The following is a 19152-nucleotide window of genomic DNA, read 5'->3' as shown; positions in this document are numbered from 1 at the left end:
AAAGAATGGCAGGTGTTGTAAAAAGAATGACCGATGTAGTAAAAAGAATGGCAGGTATATGGCAGGTGTAGTAAAAAGAATGGTAGGTAAGTCAAATGAATGGCAGGTATAGTGAAAAGAATGGCAGGTGTAGTAAAAAGAATGGCAGGTATATGGCAGGTGTAGTAAAAAGAATGGCAGGTGTAGTAAAAAGAATGGCAGGTATAGTAAAAAGTATGGCAGGTGTAGTAAAAATAATGGCAGGTGTGGTAAAAAGAATGGCAGGTAAGTAAAAAGAATGGCAGGTATAGTAAAAAGAATGGCAAGTGTAGTAAAAAGAATGGCAGGTATAGTAAAAAGAATGGCAGGTGTAGTAAAATGAATGGCAGGTGTAGTAAAAAGAATGGCAGGTAAGTAAAAAGAATGGCAGGTATAGTAAAAAGAATGGAAGGTGTAGTAAAAAGAATGGCAGGTATATGGCAGGTGTAGTAAAAAGAATGGCAGGTGTGGTAAAAAGAATGGCAGGTGTAGTAAAAAGAATGGCAGGTGTGGTAAAAAGAATGGCAGGTGTAGTAAAAAGAATGGCAGGTGCAGTAAAAAGAATGGCAGGTATATGGCAGGTATAGTAAAAAGAATGGCAGGTGTAGTAAAAAGAATGGCAGGTAAGTAAAAAGAATGGAAGGTATAGTGAAAAGAATGGCAGGTGTAGTAAAATGAATGGCAGGTATATGGCAGGTGTAGTAAAAAGAATGGCAGGTGTAGTAAAAAGAATGGCAGGTATAGTGAAAAGAATGGCAGGTGTAGTAAAAAGAATGGCAGGTGTAGTAAAAAGAATGGTAGGTGTAGTAAGGTGTGTCGAGACTGAAATGGTGTGGGCACGTGTTAACGATGCATGGTGGGAGGGGGGAGTGAGGGGGGCTTGGGAGGAACCTGTTAGGGGGAGATGATCGAGAGGGAGGCTGAGAATTAGATGGCTAGATAAGGTGAAGGATGATATGGAGAGAAGAGGTTTGGTCAAAGAGGATGCCTATTATAGAAGGCATTGGAGGGGCTGCATCCAGCAACCGACCCCTTCACGTAGGGATAACAGTGGGAAAGAAGAAGTAAACTGGCTAAGATGGGGTTTAATGGATATGCAGATTTAGGGAGACATTATAAGGAGTGGTGGTAGATATTTTTTATTGGGGATGACCTGTGGCAAGTTAGTTCTTTGTGCATGTTGCTGTACCAACCGTGTGTCACACGATCGTACATAGTTCATTTTGTGCTTGTATCTTTGCTCTCCCCTCGCACTAAAAAGAACCAGAATAAACATGTCTGCTTTTCTCCTCTGTAAAATTGTCGATTTTTTATCATGAAAATTTTTGTTGCTTTGAGATTTTGTATATAAAGGAGAGTGTTCTACAATAAACTCACTCAGTTGCTTTCATACTGTCTTTGAGTCACAACCTTCTCTTGGCCCGTCACATTGCATAAGATTTTCCTTAATTTAGATCTTCCCATCCTGTACCACACTGTGCGTATAGTTCTAGGTGTGCAGTTAATTCTAAGACTTGCCTTCATCATGAGGCTTAATACTACACCAGTATTCTAGAAGTATAGTTGAAGCTGTGACCAGATTGTGGAATGATCTTCATATTCTCGCTTTTGAATCGGTAGAACTTCAGATGTTCAAATTTACAGCAAATATTTTCATGTTGAACAGGTTGACATACGTCTCTCTACATTGATTGTGTATGATATTTCTATTTTTAACGCTGCTACTGTTCTTAGAATATTTAATATTTTTTATTCATTAAAACTCATATATAGTTCATTTATTTCCTCATTATCTTTCCTCGTTAGGTTTCTTACTCTGTTGGATCCCTGGAGATTGTAGTATCCTTCTTTTTCCCATGAGGGTTGTAGCTTAGCTAATAATAATAAAAATTACAATAATAACAATAATAATAATAATAATAATAATAATAATAATAATAATAATAGATGCCAAGTTCTTGGAAGGAAGGCCTTGTGTATGTGTATGCGTAGGTGTGTGTGTATGTGTATGTGTAGGTGTAGGTATATGTGTATTTTATCTGGACGAAGGTCGTTGATTTTCATTATTTTTATTATTCCTAGCCAAGCTACTACCCTAGTTGGAAAAGCAAAATGCTATAAGCTCAAGGGCTCCAATAGGGAAAAATAGCCAAGTGAGGAAAGGAAATAAGGAAATAAATAATTGACGAGAACAAATTAACAATAAATCATTCTAAAAACAGTAACAACGTCAAAATAGGTATGTATGTCATATTTAAACTATTAAAAAGACTCATGTCAGCCTGATCAACATAAAAACATTTGCTCCAACTTTGAACTTTTGAAGTTCTACTGATTCAGCTACCCGATTAGGAAGATCATTCCACAACTTGGTCACAGCTGGAATAAAACTTCTAGAATACTTTGTAGTATTGAGCCGCATGATGGAGAAGGCCTGGCTATTAGAATTAACTGCCTGCCTAGTGGGAGATGCAATACTATAATCTCTTGGTAACATAGAACGACTCTTTGGCTTATTATAACAAAAGAAGAATGATCATTGTTATGATCTCATTGATTATCCTTTCTTTTTGGATTGTTGGAGCCTATTGGTAACGTCCCCGACTGAAGTTCCGTTGGTTGTGAGTTCGAGCCCCAAACAAGCCCTATAGATTTCAATAGTGTCCAGAACTTTACTGTTCTTGTGAGCTAGAGATAGGTGGTTTGGGGGAGCCTCTAGAACTACCCGCTGTGTCAAAGCATCCATCTCTTAGTCCTTTTCATAGATAACTAAGAAGGCGCTGAATTATGGCACTCGTGGGAGTGGTACCTCTTTTTCCCTTACGGAATGAGGTAATTAGGGGTACCACAGGAGTTAGAAAACTATCAGATAAGATCCAAGAAAGTAGACTGAGGTGGTATGGTCATGTCATGAGAAAAGATGAACAGTATATTGGGAGGAGAGTGATGGAAATGGAGGTACAGGGAACGAGAAGGATAGGGAGACCAAATCGAAGGTGGGTGGATTGTATCAAGGATGACCTTCGATCAAAGGGATTAACCGGTGATGAAGTGTGGGACAGGTAGATGGAGGAAGTTGGTCAGAAACATCGACCCCACATAGAAGTGGGAAAAGATATAGACAAAGAAGAAGAAAAACACACCTTCACATACTGAACAACTTGATAATGATGACAATCATAGAACGTTAAAAAGATCCGTTAGTAGTATGATACATATTGACAATGATTATTAAGCTAATGGATACTTGTAAATATCATAATTGATTTAAAATTGGTTCAAAATAACTATTGCATAATGGGAATTACCTCAAAATTGCTTGTTGCGTTATTTTCCTGTTATGTTTTTACTGCTTCTTTTGCCTCAGGATTGTGTTATTGGCTTTAACATAATTATGCCTGCAATGTCAAGTGAAATTTCTCTTCTTTTAGTTATGCATGTTACTAAGACTAGACACTGACATATTCTTCATCTCCTGGATTATATAGGAAACTTTTGTGTAGTAAAACTTCCCTAATAATTGGTACTTCATACAAAAGTCCCAGCTGTGTGTCTCGAACACCTATATACACAGAACTATTTACTCGTCTTGTATGTATTGTTGCACTTCCAGATAGCAGAGTCCTTCTTTTCCTATAACTCTTTCTCCCCTCATATATCTAACCCTTCCTAGTCTTCTCCTCCTACCTCCTTACAGTTCTGAATGAAGTTAATTCCACTAAATTTCTGTTGTCGATTCTCTCCACGTGACCGAACCACCTCTAAATCCTCTGGTTCCTCCATTCATCTGCGTTAATCGTTTTACTATTTATACGTATCCCCACATTTATACCTCTGTCAGTTCTTACTTCTTATATGCTAGTTAAACAGCTCATCTCAACAGCTTCAGTCTTCTCTTTTCATTCATATTTAATATAGATATATTCATATATATATGTATATATAAGTTATATATATATAGTATATGATGTATAGTACATATTGCATATATATATATATATATATATATATATATATATATATATATATATATATATATATATATATACAGTATATATTATATTGTTGTTTCGGTGTATTTTTAAAATATAGATATACAGTAAGCGGAATAGACTTGTGTATAACCATTAGTATCATATATATATATATATATATATATATATATATATATATGTATATATATATATATATATATACTGTTTATATAGTGTATTTTTATATTGATTCTAATGGTTATACATTAAGTCTATTCCGCTTACTGTATATATACTTAATAAACACACTGAAACAACAAATGAATCTCTACACACGATAAGATTATCGAACTTTATAATTTAAAAAACAAACAGAAAATAAAAGACGAGGTACATAGCAGTTTTGACGTCCGTCCAACTGTCGCGGTTTCCCTTCATAGCTAAGTTCCGCCTCTAAGGAGCCACTGACGCGGTTGGACACACAGGAACCACAGAAGAATCCTTCGTTGCTCATTACCTGTTGTTCGTCTTAGGGGTCTCGGTCACGTGTGGTTAACGTTTTCACTTTTTAACTATTTTAATGATTTGTTTTTTGTCTAGGATTTGGTGAGGGATTACTCTTTATTTGGATGTTTCTTTTGTTGTTTTATTCGATTTTACTAGTTTTGTATTTTTAGATTATTTTTATTGTAGTTTTTATTTTTCATCGGGAATGGTGCCAGAGCTAGAGGGACGCTCATTAGAGAGCCTTCACTACGCCAAGCAGTCTTATTTTGCTCTTAATTCAACTGCGTACTTTTACTTCAATGTATTTTCTTTAAAATCTAATGGTTTGTCCTTGGGTCATACCCCAACACGTCCCCCAAGTTTCGTTGAAATTGGTTTTGAAGTTTTTGCTTAATGTTGCTCACAAGCAAAAAATAAACCAACAAAATATTTGCCACTTAACATATACCTAAAGGAAATGCTACGTAAACTGAGTTTTCCCATCTTGTACCAAAGTTCATTTACGCATCAAGTTAGAGCTGACTTTTCTAACCACATCTGCCACGTCAGAATACTGTCATTTGTTGATCAACAAATATCTAATCAACATGACTTTCGATAGTATAAGATCCTGAAGAAATGAAAATAATGTTTGAGTCCATGTTTGAATATTTATTAGTTCTATGATTTTTTTAATGATTAAATGTTTAAGAATGAAATATTTCAGGAAATGCATAAATCTTAGACTTGATTGATTAACAATGCGTCCGGTTGCCATAAATCGCGTAGGGGGAAAGTGCCGACAGTGCACCTCGTGCGGTTGACTTTAAGCATTACTCTAGGATCTGTGGAACGTCCTTTTTAAGGGTTTAATGGTGGCTCAGGAGTGTCAGAAGCAAGGGACAATGACAATGCCCTAGCAAGACAATTCCCTAGAGACTTACCATATATCTATATGATCAGTGCTCAAGCCCCCTCCCCACCCAAGCTAGGACCAGGGAGGGCCAGGCCATGGCTGCTGATGACTCGGCAGATAGACCTATAGACTCCCCCAAAACCCACATCCTTAGCTCACAAGGATGGTGAGGTTGCAGTGACCAAAGAAACTAACGAGTTTATGTGGGACTCGAACCCGTCTGACGTTCACTAGTCAGGAACGTTACCACATTGGCCACAACAAGTGTCACGTATCTCTCTCTCTCTCTCTCTCTCTCTCTCTCTCTCTCTCTCTCTCTCTCCGGAAACAAAAAAGAAGGAAGCTGTTATGATTGTAAAGTGCAATAAATGCAGGATTCCTAAGACGATCTCAATACAGTTATTCATTCGGATCATTTAGGTAATGAGAAACCGAAACAGCAATATAGCGTTTTTGCGTCCAGGAGAAAGCAGCGTCTATCGCCATTACTGTTATGATTTGACCTCGATGGTATTTGATGGTGGTGGTGATCTACGCATTGATTAGACTCTCTCTCTCTCTCTCTCTCTCTCTCTCTCTCTCTCTCTCTCTCTCTCTCTCTCTCTCTCTCTCTCTCTCATACGCTTTTATCGAGAAAAAAAAATCTTTGTTATGGAAGTTTTTCAAATTCTAAACGTTTATAATACATTGGATCCTTCTCTCTGGTTACGGTCCATTTTCCCTTTGCCCACACACATCCACACTGAATAGTCTGGCCTATTCTTTACATATTCTCCTCTGTCCTTATACACCTGACAACACAGATTACCAAACAATTCTTCTTCACCCAAGGGGTTACTACACTAATTGTTCAGTGGCCACTTTGCTCTTGGTAAGGGTAGAAGAGACTCTTCAGCTATGGTAAGCAGCTTTTCTAGGAGAAGGACACTCCAAAATCAAACCATTGTTCTCTAGTCTTGGGTAGTGCCATAGCCTATGTACCATGGTTTTCTACTGTCTTGGGTTAGAGTTCTCTTGCTTGAAGGTACACTCGGGTACACTATGCTATCTTATTTTATTTTTCTTCCGCTTTTTTTGTTAAAGTTTTTATAGTTTATATAGAAGATAGTTATCTTAATGTTGTTACTCTAATTCTATTTTCCCTTTTTCCTTTCCCCATTGGGCTATGTTCCCTGTTGGAGCCTCTGGGCTTATAGCATCCTGCTTTTCCGACTAGGGTTGTAGCTTAGCTAATAATAATAATGATAATAATAATAATAATAATAATAATAATAATAATAATAATAATAATTATGGTAATTCTGTAGGGCATTGTTAACGGACTTTCCTCTGCCATTTATAAGCGATCTGTAAATCCTTTAGATTCCTTTCGAGAGTCAATAATGGGACAATGGGGAGGTTGTTAAGAATGCAATTTACAGAGAATAATGTTATTGTTGATAACTTAAGTGAAGCGTTTGTTGGACTATGTTAGTGGGAGCGTTACTAGCTTGATGCGTAAAGGTATAGGTGTTTGGTTTCAGTTCCAGTTTCGTCAAAATTGATACTCACGAGAACGTCAGACTGATAAGCCCAACCATAGCAGTGGCTTCCCCAATAAAAAGCTTAAACTCTGTCCCTGGCTGGGATCGATCTGTTGCCATGCGAATACTAGGCGAGCACGTTACCACTGTACTACCCAGATGGTTAGAAGTTGATCCTTTTAATATAATTACAGACAGAGCGAAAAAGTATGTAATCGGCAAGAATGGAATAGGAAAAGAGAAAATATCCAACCTAGCAAAAGAGGTAAGAGTTTGAAAACCATGCGAGCAAGAGGAGTGTTGAAATGGTAAATTGAAACTAGGAAATGTGGCAATGAATGTTAGTATGTATAGCATATGAATGGAAGTGGTTGATTTATATAAGTATTTTCCGCTAAATATAAAGGATGAAGAGGAGAATAGAGGAAGGAAGGAAGGTAGCAGGGTGTGTACAGAAGATTGCTAATGGACTGTCATGAATGTAGTGCAGAGTCAACTCTCTTTCGTGGAAGAGAAGATTGTACGTTAAGTGTTAAATAGATTAAATGTTAATGCTGATGTTGGCAAGTAAAAATTGCCGTGAAATGATAAGAGTGCTTCGCGAAAGTGCGTTCTAAGAAGGGGTATTCTTAAATGCAATTTTAAGAAACAGACATCATCATACTTATTAAGGTGTGAATGGTAAGGAGAGGTTTGATAGGCTTTGAGTAAGTGTATGGCTCTCTAATATAGGACATTTTTTGTAATGATTCCAAAGGTGGTTCACTCATCTAAAGCCAGTTCTTATGATAGTGGGTCAAATATAGCTACTCCCTGGGAGTAAGCTGTTTTAGTGGCCATTTTAAAATTATTCTTCCCATCGTTCATATATTTTCTTTTCCTGGCGTAAAGATCCCATATTAGTACAACTTTCTTTCTCACTCCGGGAATCTCTTTGACTATTAAAAAACCCTTTCTTGTTCCAGCTTCTGTCCCTCCAAGAAATTTTTCTCATCTTCTCTTCACGGACATCAACAATCTGTCTCGCCACACTTCTCTCTGATGTCTGTTTTCAAATATAAACAATAGCCCACACTACATTTATGTTTTCCTCTTGTATGATATTCCAGCTTTCATCTAAAATCCATTTTTACTCTTCCTTTTTTTTCTTTTTTTTTTATTCCTGTGATATTTCTATACCAGCATTTTGATTTGTTTTCTCTATCATATTCCCATCTTTCATATATCGTCAACATCATATAATGTTTCTAGATGAGTGGAATGTTTCTGACATTCAGGCCAATTGTTCCTATATTCCTTAAGTAATTTTATCATATTACAAAGGACACTATTTTTCTCCATTGTTCTCCCAAAATCAATTTTATCCTCCCACCACTAAATGACAGTCATTTACTACGCCAGTTCTGCTCTATACATCTATTTCTGTATAAACTGTTTGATTGCAGTAGTTTCTATTAGGTGATTTTTAAGTGTAATCACATATATTATTATTATTATTATTATTATTATTATTATTATTATTATTATTATTATTATTAGCCAAGCTACAACCTTAGTTGGAAAAGCAAGATGCTATAAGCCCAAGGGCTCCAATAGGGAAAAATTGCTCAGGGAGGAAAGGAAATAAGGAAATCAATAAATGATGAGAATAAATTAACAATAAATCATTCTAAAAAAAGTAACAACGTGAAAACAGGTATGTCCTATATAAACTATTAACAACGTCAAAAACAGATATGTCATATGTAAACTATAAAAAGACTCATGTCAGCCTGGTCAACATGAAAACATTTGGTCCAACTTTGAACTTTTGAAGTTCTACTGATTCAACTACCCGATCAGGAAGATCATTCCACAATTTGGTAACAGCTGGAATAAAAATTCTAGAATACTGTGTAGTATTGATCCTCGTGATGGAGAAGGCCTGGCTATTAGAATTAACTGCCTGCCTAGTATTACGAACAGGATAGAATTGTCCAGGGAGATCTGAATGTAAAGGATGGTCAGAGTTATAAAAAATCTTATGCAACATGCTTAATGAACTAATTGAACGATGGTGCCAAAGATTAATATCTAGATCAGGAATAAGAAATTTAATAGACCGTAAGTTTCTGTCTAACAAATTAAGATGAGAATCAGCAGCTGCACAAAGTTATCATTAGTGCAATAACTAACGAAAATATTCCATTCTAAATTGATTTATCTATCCGAATTCATATGTTCCGATAACCTGTTCCACTTATTTATTATCGCGTCTAGCTATGTCACTCAAGTTGCCTGTCATCATACTTATAACTCAGTTCATAATTAATTTCGGATCTTCTCAAATAACTTGATACAATATTCATGTTTTTTTTTTTTTTTCTTCAGCATCCATCCATCACTCAGACTCCACACTGGCAAAGCTCTTAAGCTCTTTATGTGGGTACGCAGTTTGAAAGTTCATTTTAACTTCTTATCACATGTATAGAAAATATATATGCATTTGTGTGTGTGTGTGTGTGTGTGTGTGTGGATTTATTTATTTGTTAGTATGCATATGCATTGAATTTTATGTTTATATTAAAATAGTTATTAAACTATATGTCGGTTTGTCTTATGTATTTATGCTCATTTGTGTGAATCGTTATGAATTTCGTGTATTCTTGAACTTGAAATTCTTATGTACCGGCATGTACACATCTGTGTAAACCGGTATGTATATTAATTGTCAGAAGTGCAGATATGGTATGCTTGCCTTCCATTATGTGATTTTTCTTTGTGTTAACCTTTCTCTCTCTCTCTCTCTCTCTCTCTCTCTCTCTCTCTCTCTCTCTCTCTCTCTCTCTCTCTCTCTCACCCACATTCCTGCTTCCTCTTCCTCTTTGTTTCTCCCTCCCTCCCTCCCCTTCTTTCTTTTTCTCGTTAACTTTCTTGTTTCCTTTCACGCTCTTTCATTTACTCTCCCCCACTCTCTCTTTATTTCTCTTTCTTTTGTCTGTATTTTTGTCTTTCTTTTTCTTTAACTTTCGTTCACACACACACTCTCTCTCTCTTCACAGAATCCTGGAATAAAATGGCTCAAAAACATATTGTTTATAAAAACAGTACATACATACATACGGTACTCTCTAGTTTGGCAAAAATTTCAAGGGTGGGAAGGGTGGGGGGCATGGGATCTATGCTTAATGCAGAAGGGGGGCGCAATGCAAAAAAGTTTTAATGTACCCTGAAACTTGCCCGACTTTTTGCCACGAATTTGTCGTGGTAAGTCGTGACATTCTGTGGCACTAACTGGAAAATAAAAAAAAAGAAAAATACCTCAGAATCACAGCTGACCTGTCCACATTGACACGAACTGGCACGACGAGTTCACGCATAGCTTGCGCACTTCCCGCATCATCCCGACAAGTTCACGAACAGGTCGCGCATAGTTCACGACCCGGTCACGAAATTTTGTCGTGACCAAAATTTTGAACATTTCAAAATTCTTGCCACGACATGCCACGATGTCACGACGGGTTTACGACCACTTCACGCCAGTTCACGACGAGTTCATGCCAGTTCACAACTCGAGTTGTGACAATGCATGCCACAAATTCGTGCAAGTGTCAGCTTGGCTTAAGAACCACTGTATGTCCTAAGTCCTTTCATCCAGTAATAAGGACACCCTTTCTTATACCAGCATCTAGAGATATAATGGGGAAAAATTGTAATACCCTAAACTTCAAAAAAAATATATACAGAGTATTGGTTTATATCACAAGCTTTAATTAATTTTAATAATATTTTTTAATCCCTTTAATCCCTTCTTATTTCGCATTTAGATGTTATTGTATGAAAGTTGTGTAATTGGTTTTATAAATTAAAATGATACCAGTTCGTGTGAGTGTACGGGTATGATTGGTTAATTTGCATTATATAGCACTGAATGGTCTTTGACGCCCAGTATTTGGCCTAAATGTTATGTTCAATTCAATCTTCGTTCAACATTGTTCTCATCCCAAATAGCAAAGCACTAACGAACGAGAGATTGCTTGTTAGCATCTACTGTCTTATGGTTATTAAACTGTTCTTAGAAGGCCACTTCCCAACTATTGTAGCCCTAGAAGGATTAATTCTGTTATTTTTCCTCCAAGCTGTATCCAGACCACCGTAGGAGAGGGCGCTCAGTGCACCTTCTGTAGTATCCCTCCAGCCCCTGGTTGAACCCACTTCATAGCTTTCTACTTAACCTCCATTCCAGAAATTTCCGTCTCGCTTCCTAACCTCTCAGCATTTACTTCATGGTGTAGCAGTGGTATTCCCACCCCTTGTTATTTCACCTTAGTGTTGAATGATCTCCTTGGTCCTGGCGCTCGGTCTTGAGCCCAAATTGATAAATAGCTGAAAGAGTTACAAATCATGAAATACAATGGCGTCATATTTAGAATGTGACGGGAGTGGAGTAGGAATTAATACGAAGACAACTCCCGTAAAAATAACTTTATTTAGAGACAATGCAGTTTTTTATAGGCTGCCAAATGGTCAAATAAGGGTAACGATTGCTTGTTTACACTTAACAGCTGTTGTCAGTAAGGTTGGCATTAACATAAAAATGGACAATATATTAACGAAATGATAATTGAGTTGAAATTAGGTTCGTACATTGATCGAATTCCTGACGTGGAGTCTGAGGACGGTTGCAGTGTAGAAGAAAACGTAGCTAGGACATACTTCTTTATTTTTATGTGATTTGCTTACCAATAACACCGAAAGAATTTATCTGCTAATACGAAGTCGAGACATGGAATGGAATGATTTTATTCGTTTTCAGTTTTATGTGGATCATAATATTTCGGAGAGGATAAATAAAACTTCTAGGAAATCAAAGTTTAGCCCTTATAGTATGGTCCCTCGTATTTAAGTTTAATGTGACAAATATATCCAATGATATTGTGTCCCGAAATTTGTTTATTTGTGTACCGAAACTGGTTCACTTTATACAACTTTTCGTGCACCGAAACATATTCTTTTCATCCAGTTTTTCGTGTACTGAAACTGATTCATTTTATACAACTTTCTGTACACAGTAACATGTTCGTTTTATTCAGTTTTTAGTGTACTGAAACTGGTTCATTTTATACAACTTTTCGTGCACCGAAACATGTTCGTTTTATTCACTTTTTCGTGTACTGAAACCGGTTCATTTTATACAACTTCTTGTGCACCGAAACATGTTCATTATATTCAGTTTTTGGTGTACTGCACCTGGTTCATTTTTTACAACTTTTCTTGTACCGCAACATGGTCATTTTATTCAGTTTACATCTACTGAAAGTGGTTTATTTTATACATTTTTTTCGTGCACCGAAACATGTTGTTATATTCAGTTTTTCGTGTACTGAAACTGGTTAATTTTATAAAACTTTTCGTGCACCGAAACAAGTTCGTTTTATTCAGTTTTTCATGGACTGAAACTGGTTCATTTTATACAACTTTTCGTGCACCGAAAATTTTTCATTTTATTCAGTTTTTAGAATACTGAAACTGGCTCATTTTATACAACTTTTTGTGCACCGAAAAATGTTTGTTTTATTCAGTTTTTCGTGTACTGAAACTGGTTCATTTCAAACAAGTTATTGCACCAAAACACGTTCGATGTATTCAGTTTTTCGTGAACTGAAACTGGTTCATTTCATACAACTTTTCTTGCACTGAAACATGTTCGTTTTATTCAGTTTTTCGTGTACTGAAATTGGTTCATTTTGTAAAACTTTTTGTGTACCGAAACATGTTCTTTTTATTCAGTTTTTCGTGTGCTAAAACTGGTTAATTTCATACAACTTATTGCACCGAAACCTGTTCGTTGTATTCAGTTTTTCGTGTCCTGAAACTGGCTCAATTTTTACTTCTCGTGCTCCGAAACATGTTCATTATATTCAGTTTTTTTGTGTACTGAAACTGGTTCATTTTATGCCTCTTTTTTGCACAGAAAAAAGTTCGTTTTATTCAGTTTTTCGTGTACTGAAATTGGTTCATTTTATACAACTTCTTGTGCAACGAAACATGTTCGTTTTATTTTGTTTTTCATGAACTGAAACGGGTTCATTTTATACAACTTTTCGTGCACCGAAAAATGTTTGTTTTATTCAGTTTTTTCATATACTGAAATGGGTTCATTTATGCAACTTTTTGTGCACCGAAACATTTTCTATTTATTCAGTTTTCCGTGTACTTAAACTGTTTCATTTTTATACAACTCTTCGTGCACGAAACGTTCGTTTTATTCAGTTTTTCGTGTACGGAAACTAGTCAATTTTATTTATTTTTTGTTTACCGAAACTTGTTAATTTGATTAAGTTTTATGTTCTCCGAAACTAGACTTTCTATTTTTTTTTTTTTTTTTTTTTTTTTTTTTTTTTTTTTTTTTTACCTTAAACAAATAAATTTGACGCTTTCCGTGTACAACTAGTTAATTTTATTCAGTTTTCGCGTACAGGAACGGGTTCATTTTATTCAGTTTATTTTTTCGAGGGGTTTTGCTATCAGGTTCAAGATCACTTTTATTTTTATTTTTGTGTGTGTATATTAAGTTTCCAGAAAATATCTGAGTATTTGGAAGTTTCCTACAAATAGCTGCACGATGTTAATGTATTGTTTAGTTCAAGTTTCACAGAATTTGTGTTTATTAGTTTCAAGACCTGGTTCGGTTTACTATGAAATGCTTTCCAAATTATGTTATCTCATTTTACAAGAGATAAGACACTTTTTTATTATTAGATATCGACATTCATTTTGATTTGTGTCACGTTCAAAATTTTTTTTTAAGTTTAAAAAAAGAGTATTAACAACCATTCGTATACTGTATATGGAAATAGTTTAAAGTTTAAAAAAAGAGTATTAACAACCATTCGTATATATGGAAATAGTTTATCAAGGCCTAATTTCTAGTAATAATGTTAATGATGTGTATATTGTTTTATTTCTGGTCGACTGAAGTATCCCATAAATGTTGTTTTGAATGGCAATAGGGCGACTAATTTTATGTTGGCTAAAATAGTTTTGATAAAATCAAAGTCAATTTATATGAGGCATGACTCTTAATATAAAGAAAGGTTTGTTGAAATGATGAGATTGGCATTTGTCATTTTTTGAATATTTTTATCTCTTTAGGATCTTTATCTGCAATATTTTTTATCTGCAATATTTTTTTTATCTGGAATATTTTTTCATCTGGAATATTTTTTTTTTTTATCTTTTAGGATCTTCAATTGATTTTTGGTGTCTTTTAGAAGCATTTATTTGTAGGATCTTTATCAGTAGTTTGTTATCTTTCAGAATTTATTTATCTTTCAAGATATTTATCAAGGATTTTGTTTTTTTTTTATTTTTATTTTAGCTTTTAGGATCCTTATCAATGATTTTACTATCTCTCAGTAATTGTTTATCTTACAGATCTTTATCAAAGATTTTTCTATCATTCAAAAATTGTACATCTAGGATCTTTATCGATAGTTTCGTTATCTTTCAGAAACTGTTTATCATTTAGGATCTTTATCAATGGTTGTGTTATCTTTCGATTTTTATCTTTTAGGATCTTTATCAATGGTTGTGTTATCTTTCGATTTTTATCTTTTAGTATCTTTATGAATGGTTTTGTTATCTTTCGATTTTTATCTTTTAGTATCTTTATCAATGGTTGTGTTATCTTTCGATTTTTATCTTTTAGTATCTTTATGAATGGTTTTGTTATCTTTCGATTTTTATCTTTTAGTATCTTTATGAATGGTTTGTTATCTTTCAGAAATTCCTATGTATCTGAGGCTCCCAGGAGAGAGAAACCTCATTACTTCAAAAGTTTCGAAAGTATCTTTTCATTCTTTATAGTTTCTCTTTAACTCTTATATTGTCTTTAATGCTTTAGTTTCTCCTTCAAAGCAGTCGTACGTTTTCTTTTGTTCTTGTCATGATTCCAGCATATTAGAATTTCTTCTAATGGCAAATAAATAACTCAAATACTAGTTATGTTTAATAGAAAAATACGTCCATAACTGTACGTGTATATTATAAGGAATTCTGGAATTTTAGTCATTACAGTATGTACAATTTAACGTATGTATTAACTACAAAAAGAGGAAATGTTGTGGATTGCATTCCCTTGAAAGACTAAAATGGAGATACCAGAATTCATGTTTATACTTTTCGGAATAGACATTGAAAGTGACACACGTTTACACAGAAAACTACACACATGGATTAGACATTAAGAATCATACAAACATATTAGACAAAAAATTACGCACACATGTCATTCATTGAAAATTACATACACGGATTAGACATTGAAAATTACACACAATCAGTATACATATAAATAATAATTTTGATATAAATACTACTAGAAGGTATTGCCAATTCCTATCCCACATTACCACCATCACTATTTTCAATAGTGAAGGCATAACGGAGTTCTGGAGGGATCATCAAGTAAATGCAAATCGGGATGATGAATATGATGGTGACTTAAAATTTCTGTCCCAGGATTGCCATCCTCATCCTTCTTAAAAAGTTAATTTAAACGATCCTTGGTGTATATAAAGTATTCATTTAACAGATTCAGTCACAAATACCATACATAAAATTATCACAGTCATGTTAAATGCTGCATAAAAAAAAAAATTATTAAAAAAGATAATTTATAGAATATACTAGAATAGATTCTTGAGGTTTATATATACACTACTTCTAAGTATGATATAAATGGCACTATATAAAACTATTTCTTTTCCTCACTAGAGGTCTCCCCTGACTCCTCATTGTTTCTGGACTCTGTATACAATGGTTTGTATGGGGCTAATTTGTATGGATTCGGTTTATAAGGACTGTATGGGACTGGGTCATAGGGGTCCGGATGGTGTGGAGAAATTGCATTGTATGGAGCTATGTGATGATGAGGCTCATGGTGGGATGGGGGATGAGGGCCTTGCCTGTAGGGTGCGGGATGGGGAGCGAGGGGCTTGTAGTGCACGGGGGGATAAGGCTCTGGCTTGTAAGGCACTGGGGGATAAGGCTCTGGGGTATGAGGCTCTGGCTTGTAAGGCACCGGGGGATAAGGCTCTGGCTTGTAAGGCTCTGAGGTATGAGGCTCTGGCGTATAAGGCACTGGGGGATGAGGCTCTGGCTTGTAAGGCACTGGGGTATGAGGCTCTGGCTTGTAAGGCACTGGGGTATAAGGCTCTGGCTTGTAAGGCACTTGGTGGTGAGGGGTTGCTGGCTTGTAGGGAGCTGGATGACTAGGAGGAGGCAGCTTGTAAGGATCTGGCTTATAAGACTGAGGCTTGTAGGCAGGATACTTGGCCTCCCCTTCGTAGGAGACAACGGGATGGTAGCCCGTTTCGTCGGCCCTGTAAGTCACCACTTGGACACGGCCATCCGGCAGAAGGACTCTGTACTCGCCCGTGGTCGTGTGGCCTTCGCGAGTTTCCTGGTGGCCGTAGTCGTTGCCGCTGTAGTCGTCCTTGACGCCGTAGACGAAGTCGTACTTTGCAGGAACCTGAATGTTTTAAGTTGATGAAATATTTGTGATTTTTTGAGGTTTTTGTTGCAAAGCGAAATGAAGGGTTTTGTAGTCGGTATTGTTGGGGTTGTATTGTGTTGGGGGTTTGGAGTTGGGAAGGTTGTGATTGAGGTTTGTATAATGTGAAATTATTAGTATCATTTGAAGTTTAATAATTGAGAAAAACAACATATTACACTTCATTTTCACCTTTAGTCACAAAAACAAATAAACGAATATTTAAGTCAAAATACATACGAGGTATCTATGGAGGTTTCAAACCAATCATTTTCCAGTATTATTATTATTATTATTATTATTATTATTATTATTATTATTATTATTATTATTATTCCTAGCTAAGCTACAACCCTAGTTGGACAAGCAGGTTTCTATTAGCCCAAGGGCTCCAACAGAAAAAAGTAGCCCAGCGAGGAAAGGAAATAAGGAAATTAATAAACTATATGATAAGTAATGAACAATTAAGATAAAATATTTTAGCAGTAACAACATTAAAACAGATCTTTCATACATGAAGTATAAAAAGAGACATATCATCTTGTCAGTTATTTTTTTTTTTTTTTTTTTTTTTTTTTTAAATGAGGTTAAAAAGGAAATCTGCTGTGGCTTTGAGACTTACAACTTGGGTTAAGTTCGTCTTAAAAAGACCAGAAGCCGCAAAGAGCTTAGAGAACGCTGATTGCTCATTTGGGGAAGGTAATTGTCGAAAGCTGGGTGCAAGGTTTCTGATTTGAAGGCTCCACAGGGGATGGCTGATTGATGGCTCTTTGAATTGGACTTTTGTATGAAATCATTTCAAAGTTCAATGATGGAATTTATTCATGGAAATTTTCTTGTTTTGAAAACGTGTTCTAAATCATTTCAATAATTAATGTTAGAAATATTGCCTTTTGGAATTTTCCGATTTTTAAAGAAAATTTATTCTTGGATTTTTTTTTTCTTTTTGAAAATAGGTTTCAAAATCATCTCTATATTCATTATTAAGAATATCGGATTTTGTGTATGGTCTATGTTCAGTGATAAGAATTTGTTCATGAATATTTGACTATATTTTGGAAACATATTTCATAATCATTTCAATAATTATTATTGGAAAATATCGCATTTTGGAAAATGTTTCGATTTTTAATTGAAAGATTTTGTTTATGAATATTTTCCTGTTTTGAAAACTTGTTTTAAAAACCATCTCAATAGTTCATGTTGATATCGTATTTTGAAAAGGCATCTATATTTAATGATAAGAATTTGTTCATGAAAATTGTATTGCTTTGAAAACATGCTCTAGAAGTCATTTCTATATTTGATAAAAATATCATATTTTGAAATTGTTTTCATAATGATAAGAACTTTTCATGATTATTTTCCTGTTTTAAAAAATACGTTTCAAAGTAAATACAATATTTAGATTTAAGAATATTGCATTTTGAAAATGGCTCTATATTTAATTTTTAGAATATTTTTCATGGAAGTTTTATTGTTTTTAAAACATGCTTTAGAAATCATTTCAATATTTAATATTAATATCGTATTTTGAAATTATAAATTATTTCTTTGTTCATGAATATTTTCCTGTTTTTAATACATGTTTCGAAATTATTTCAACATTTAGATTTTATAATATCGCATTTTCAAAATATGTCATAGGTATTTCCACAATTTACACCACAAGATTTTTGAATTATCGCAATGTCCTTCGACAAAAGATAGATTATTGAAAAGAACATTTTTTATCACTGACAATTCATGACGATAACCTTATAAGAAAATACGACATTATTGTAATTACCTGGTAGATTTCTATTAATGGTTATTTCGAATTTTATATGGATTGAATTGGAATTATGGATCTGTATAGCCTGGCACTAGGGCCAGTGAATCTATCCAGCCTCCAAGTGGATCCAGGGTTAAACCCTAGTTATCCCAAGAGGTTGGATAGTAAAGTAAAATGATGCATAAAAAAAAAAAAAAATCCACACAGGGTTAAAGTAGGAGGATTTAAAGCAAATGCAGTTAGGGGCCATCTACTTAGAGTTTTGGAATGTAATTTGTCTGGGTTTTTAAAAAAATTATTTCAAGATTTTCGTTTCAAATATCTGGTAACTTTTCCCCCTTATAAATAATTACATGAAGCGCAGTATTAATAACTATAGCAATGGATATCATGATATGAAATCAAATTAATGCTTAATTGAAAATATATAGATACGTTTATGTTTTACTTTTTCATATCATTTAAGTGGTCTAAAAAAATCGGGAGGACTTAGTATTTTAGTGAACGGCTCCATAACATGATAATGAATTGCAGTCTAGTTCTCATTATAATAATGAAAATATGCTATGACCTTCAGTTTGATCTTTAATACCTTAAGGGCGGGTTTACACGGTCAAACGGTTCAACAGACAAGAGTTTGATGTGATGTTCGAACATGTGAACGGGGTATTTTGTTGTCGAACATGTTTGTCAAATGGTTGGAAGAAAGTCTGTTCTAGCCTGACTTTTGTGGACGGGCCTCCATTGTCCACAAACCTTATGCATTTGTGACAGACTCCACTTCAAACCGTTTGACAACGGGGTTCGACAATCGGGTTCGACTAACTGTTCGACCGTGCAGACCCCGCATAAATTCAGGTCCTTCCTGGCAGCCAGTATACATGTTTACAAGGAGCATGTAGTAGGATTTTGGAATGATTATGAAA

The 19152-nt window shown here is 34.9% G+C and overlaps 2 protein-coding genes across 3 annotated transcripts in view; one reads left to right on the top strand and one right to left on the bottom strand.

Annotated features, from left to right (window-relative positions):
- Positions 1-19152, top strand: part of Ttc1 (Tetratricopeptide repeat domain 1) — a 538489-nt gene that overhangs the window by 280532 nt on the left and 238805 nt on the right. The gene's annotated exons all lie outside the window — the stretch shown is intronic.
- Positions 15622-19152, bottom strand: part of LOC137623838 (adhesive plaque matrix protein-like) — a 15299-nt gene continuing 11768 nt past the window's right edge. The window contains exon 3 of the mRNA XM_068354646.1: positions 15622-16431. Within this exon, the coding sequence (XP_068210747.1) occupies positions 15655-16431 (777 nt within the window). The 3' untranslated portion in view covers positions 15622-15654. The remainder of the gene's footprint in view (positions 16432-19152) is intronic.

This window comes from Palaemon carinicauda, chromosome 30 (genome assembly GCF_036898095.1).
Source record: "Palaemon carinicauda isolate YSFRI2023 chromosome 30, ASM3689809v2, whole genome shotgun sequence".
In the NCBI taxonomy this organism is placed as follows: Eukaryota; Metazoa; Arthropoda; class Malacostraca; order Decapoda; family Palaemonidae; genus Palaemon; species Palaemon carinicauda.
Note: the sequence above shows the minus strand (reverse complement) of the source record. Positions and strands in the feature narration are given on the sequence as shown.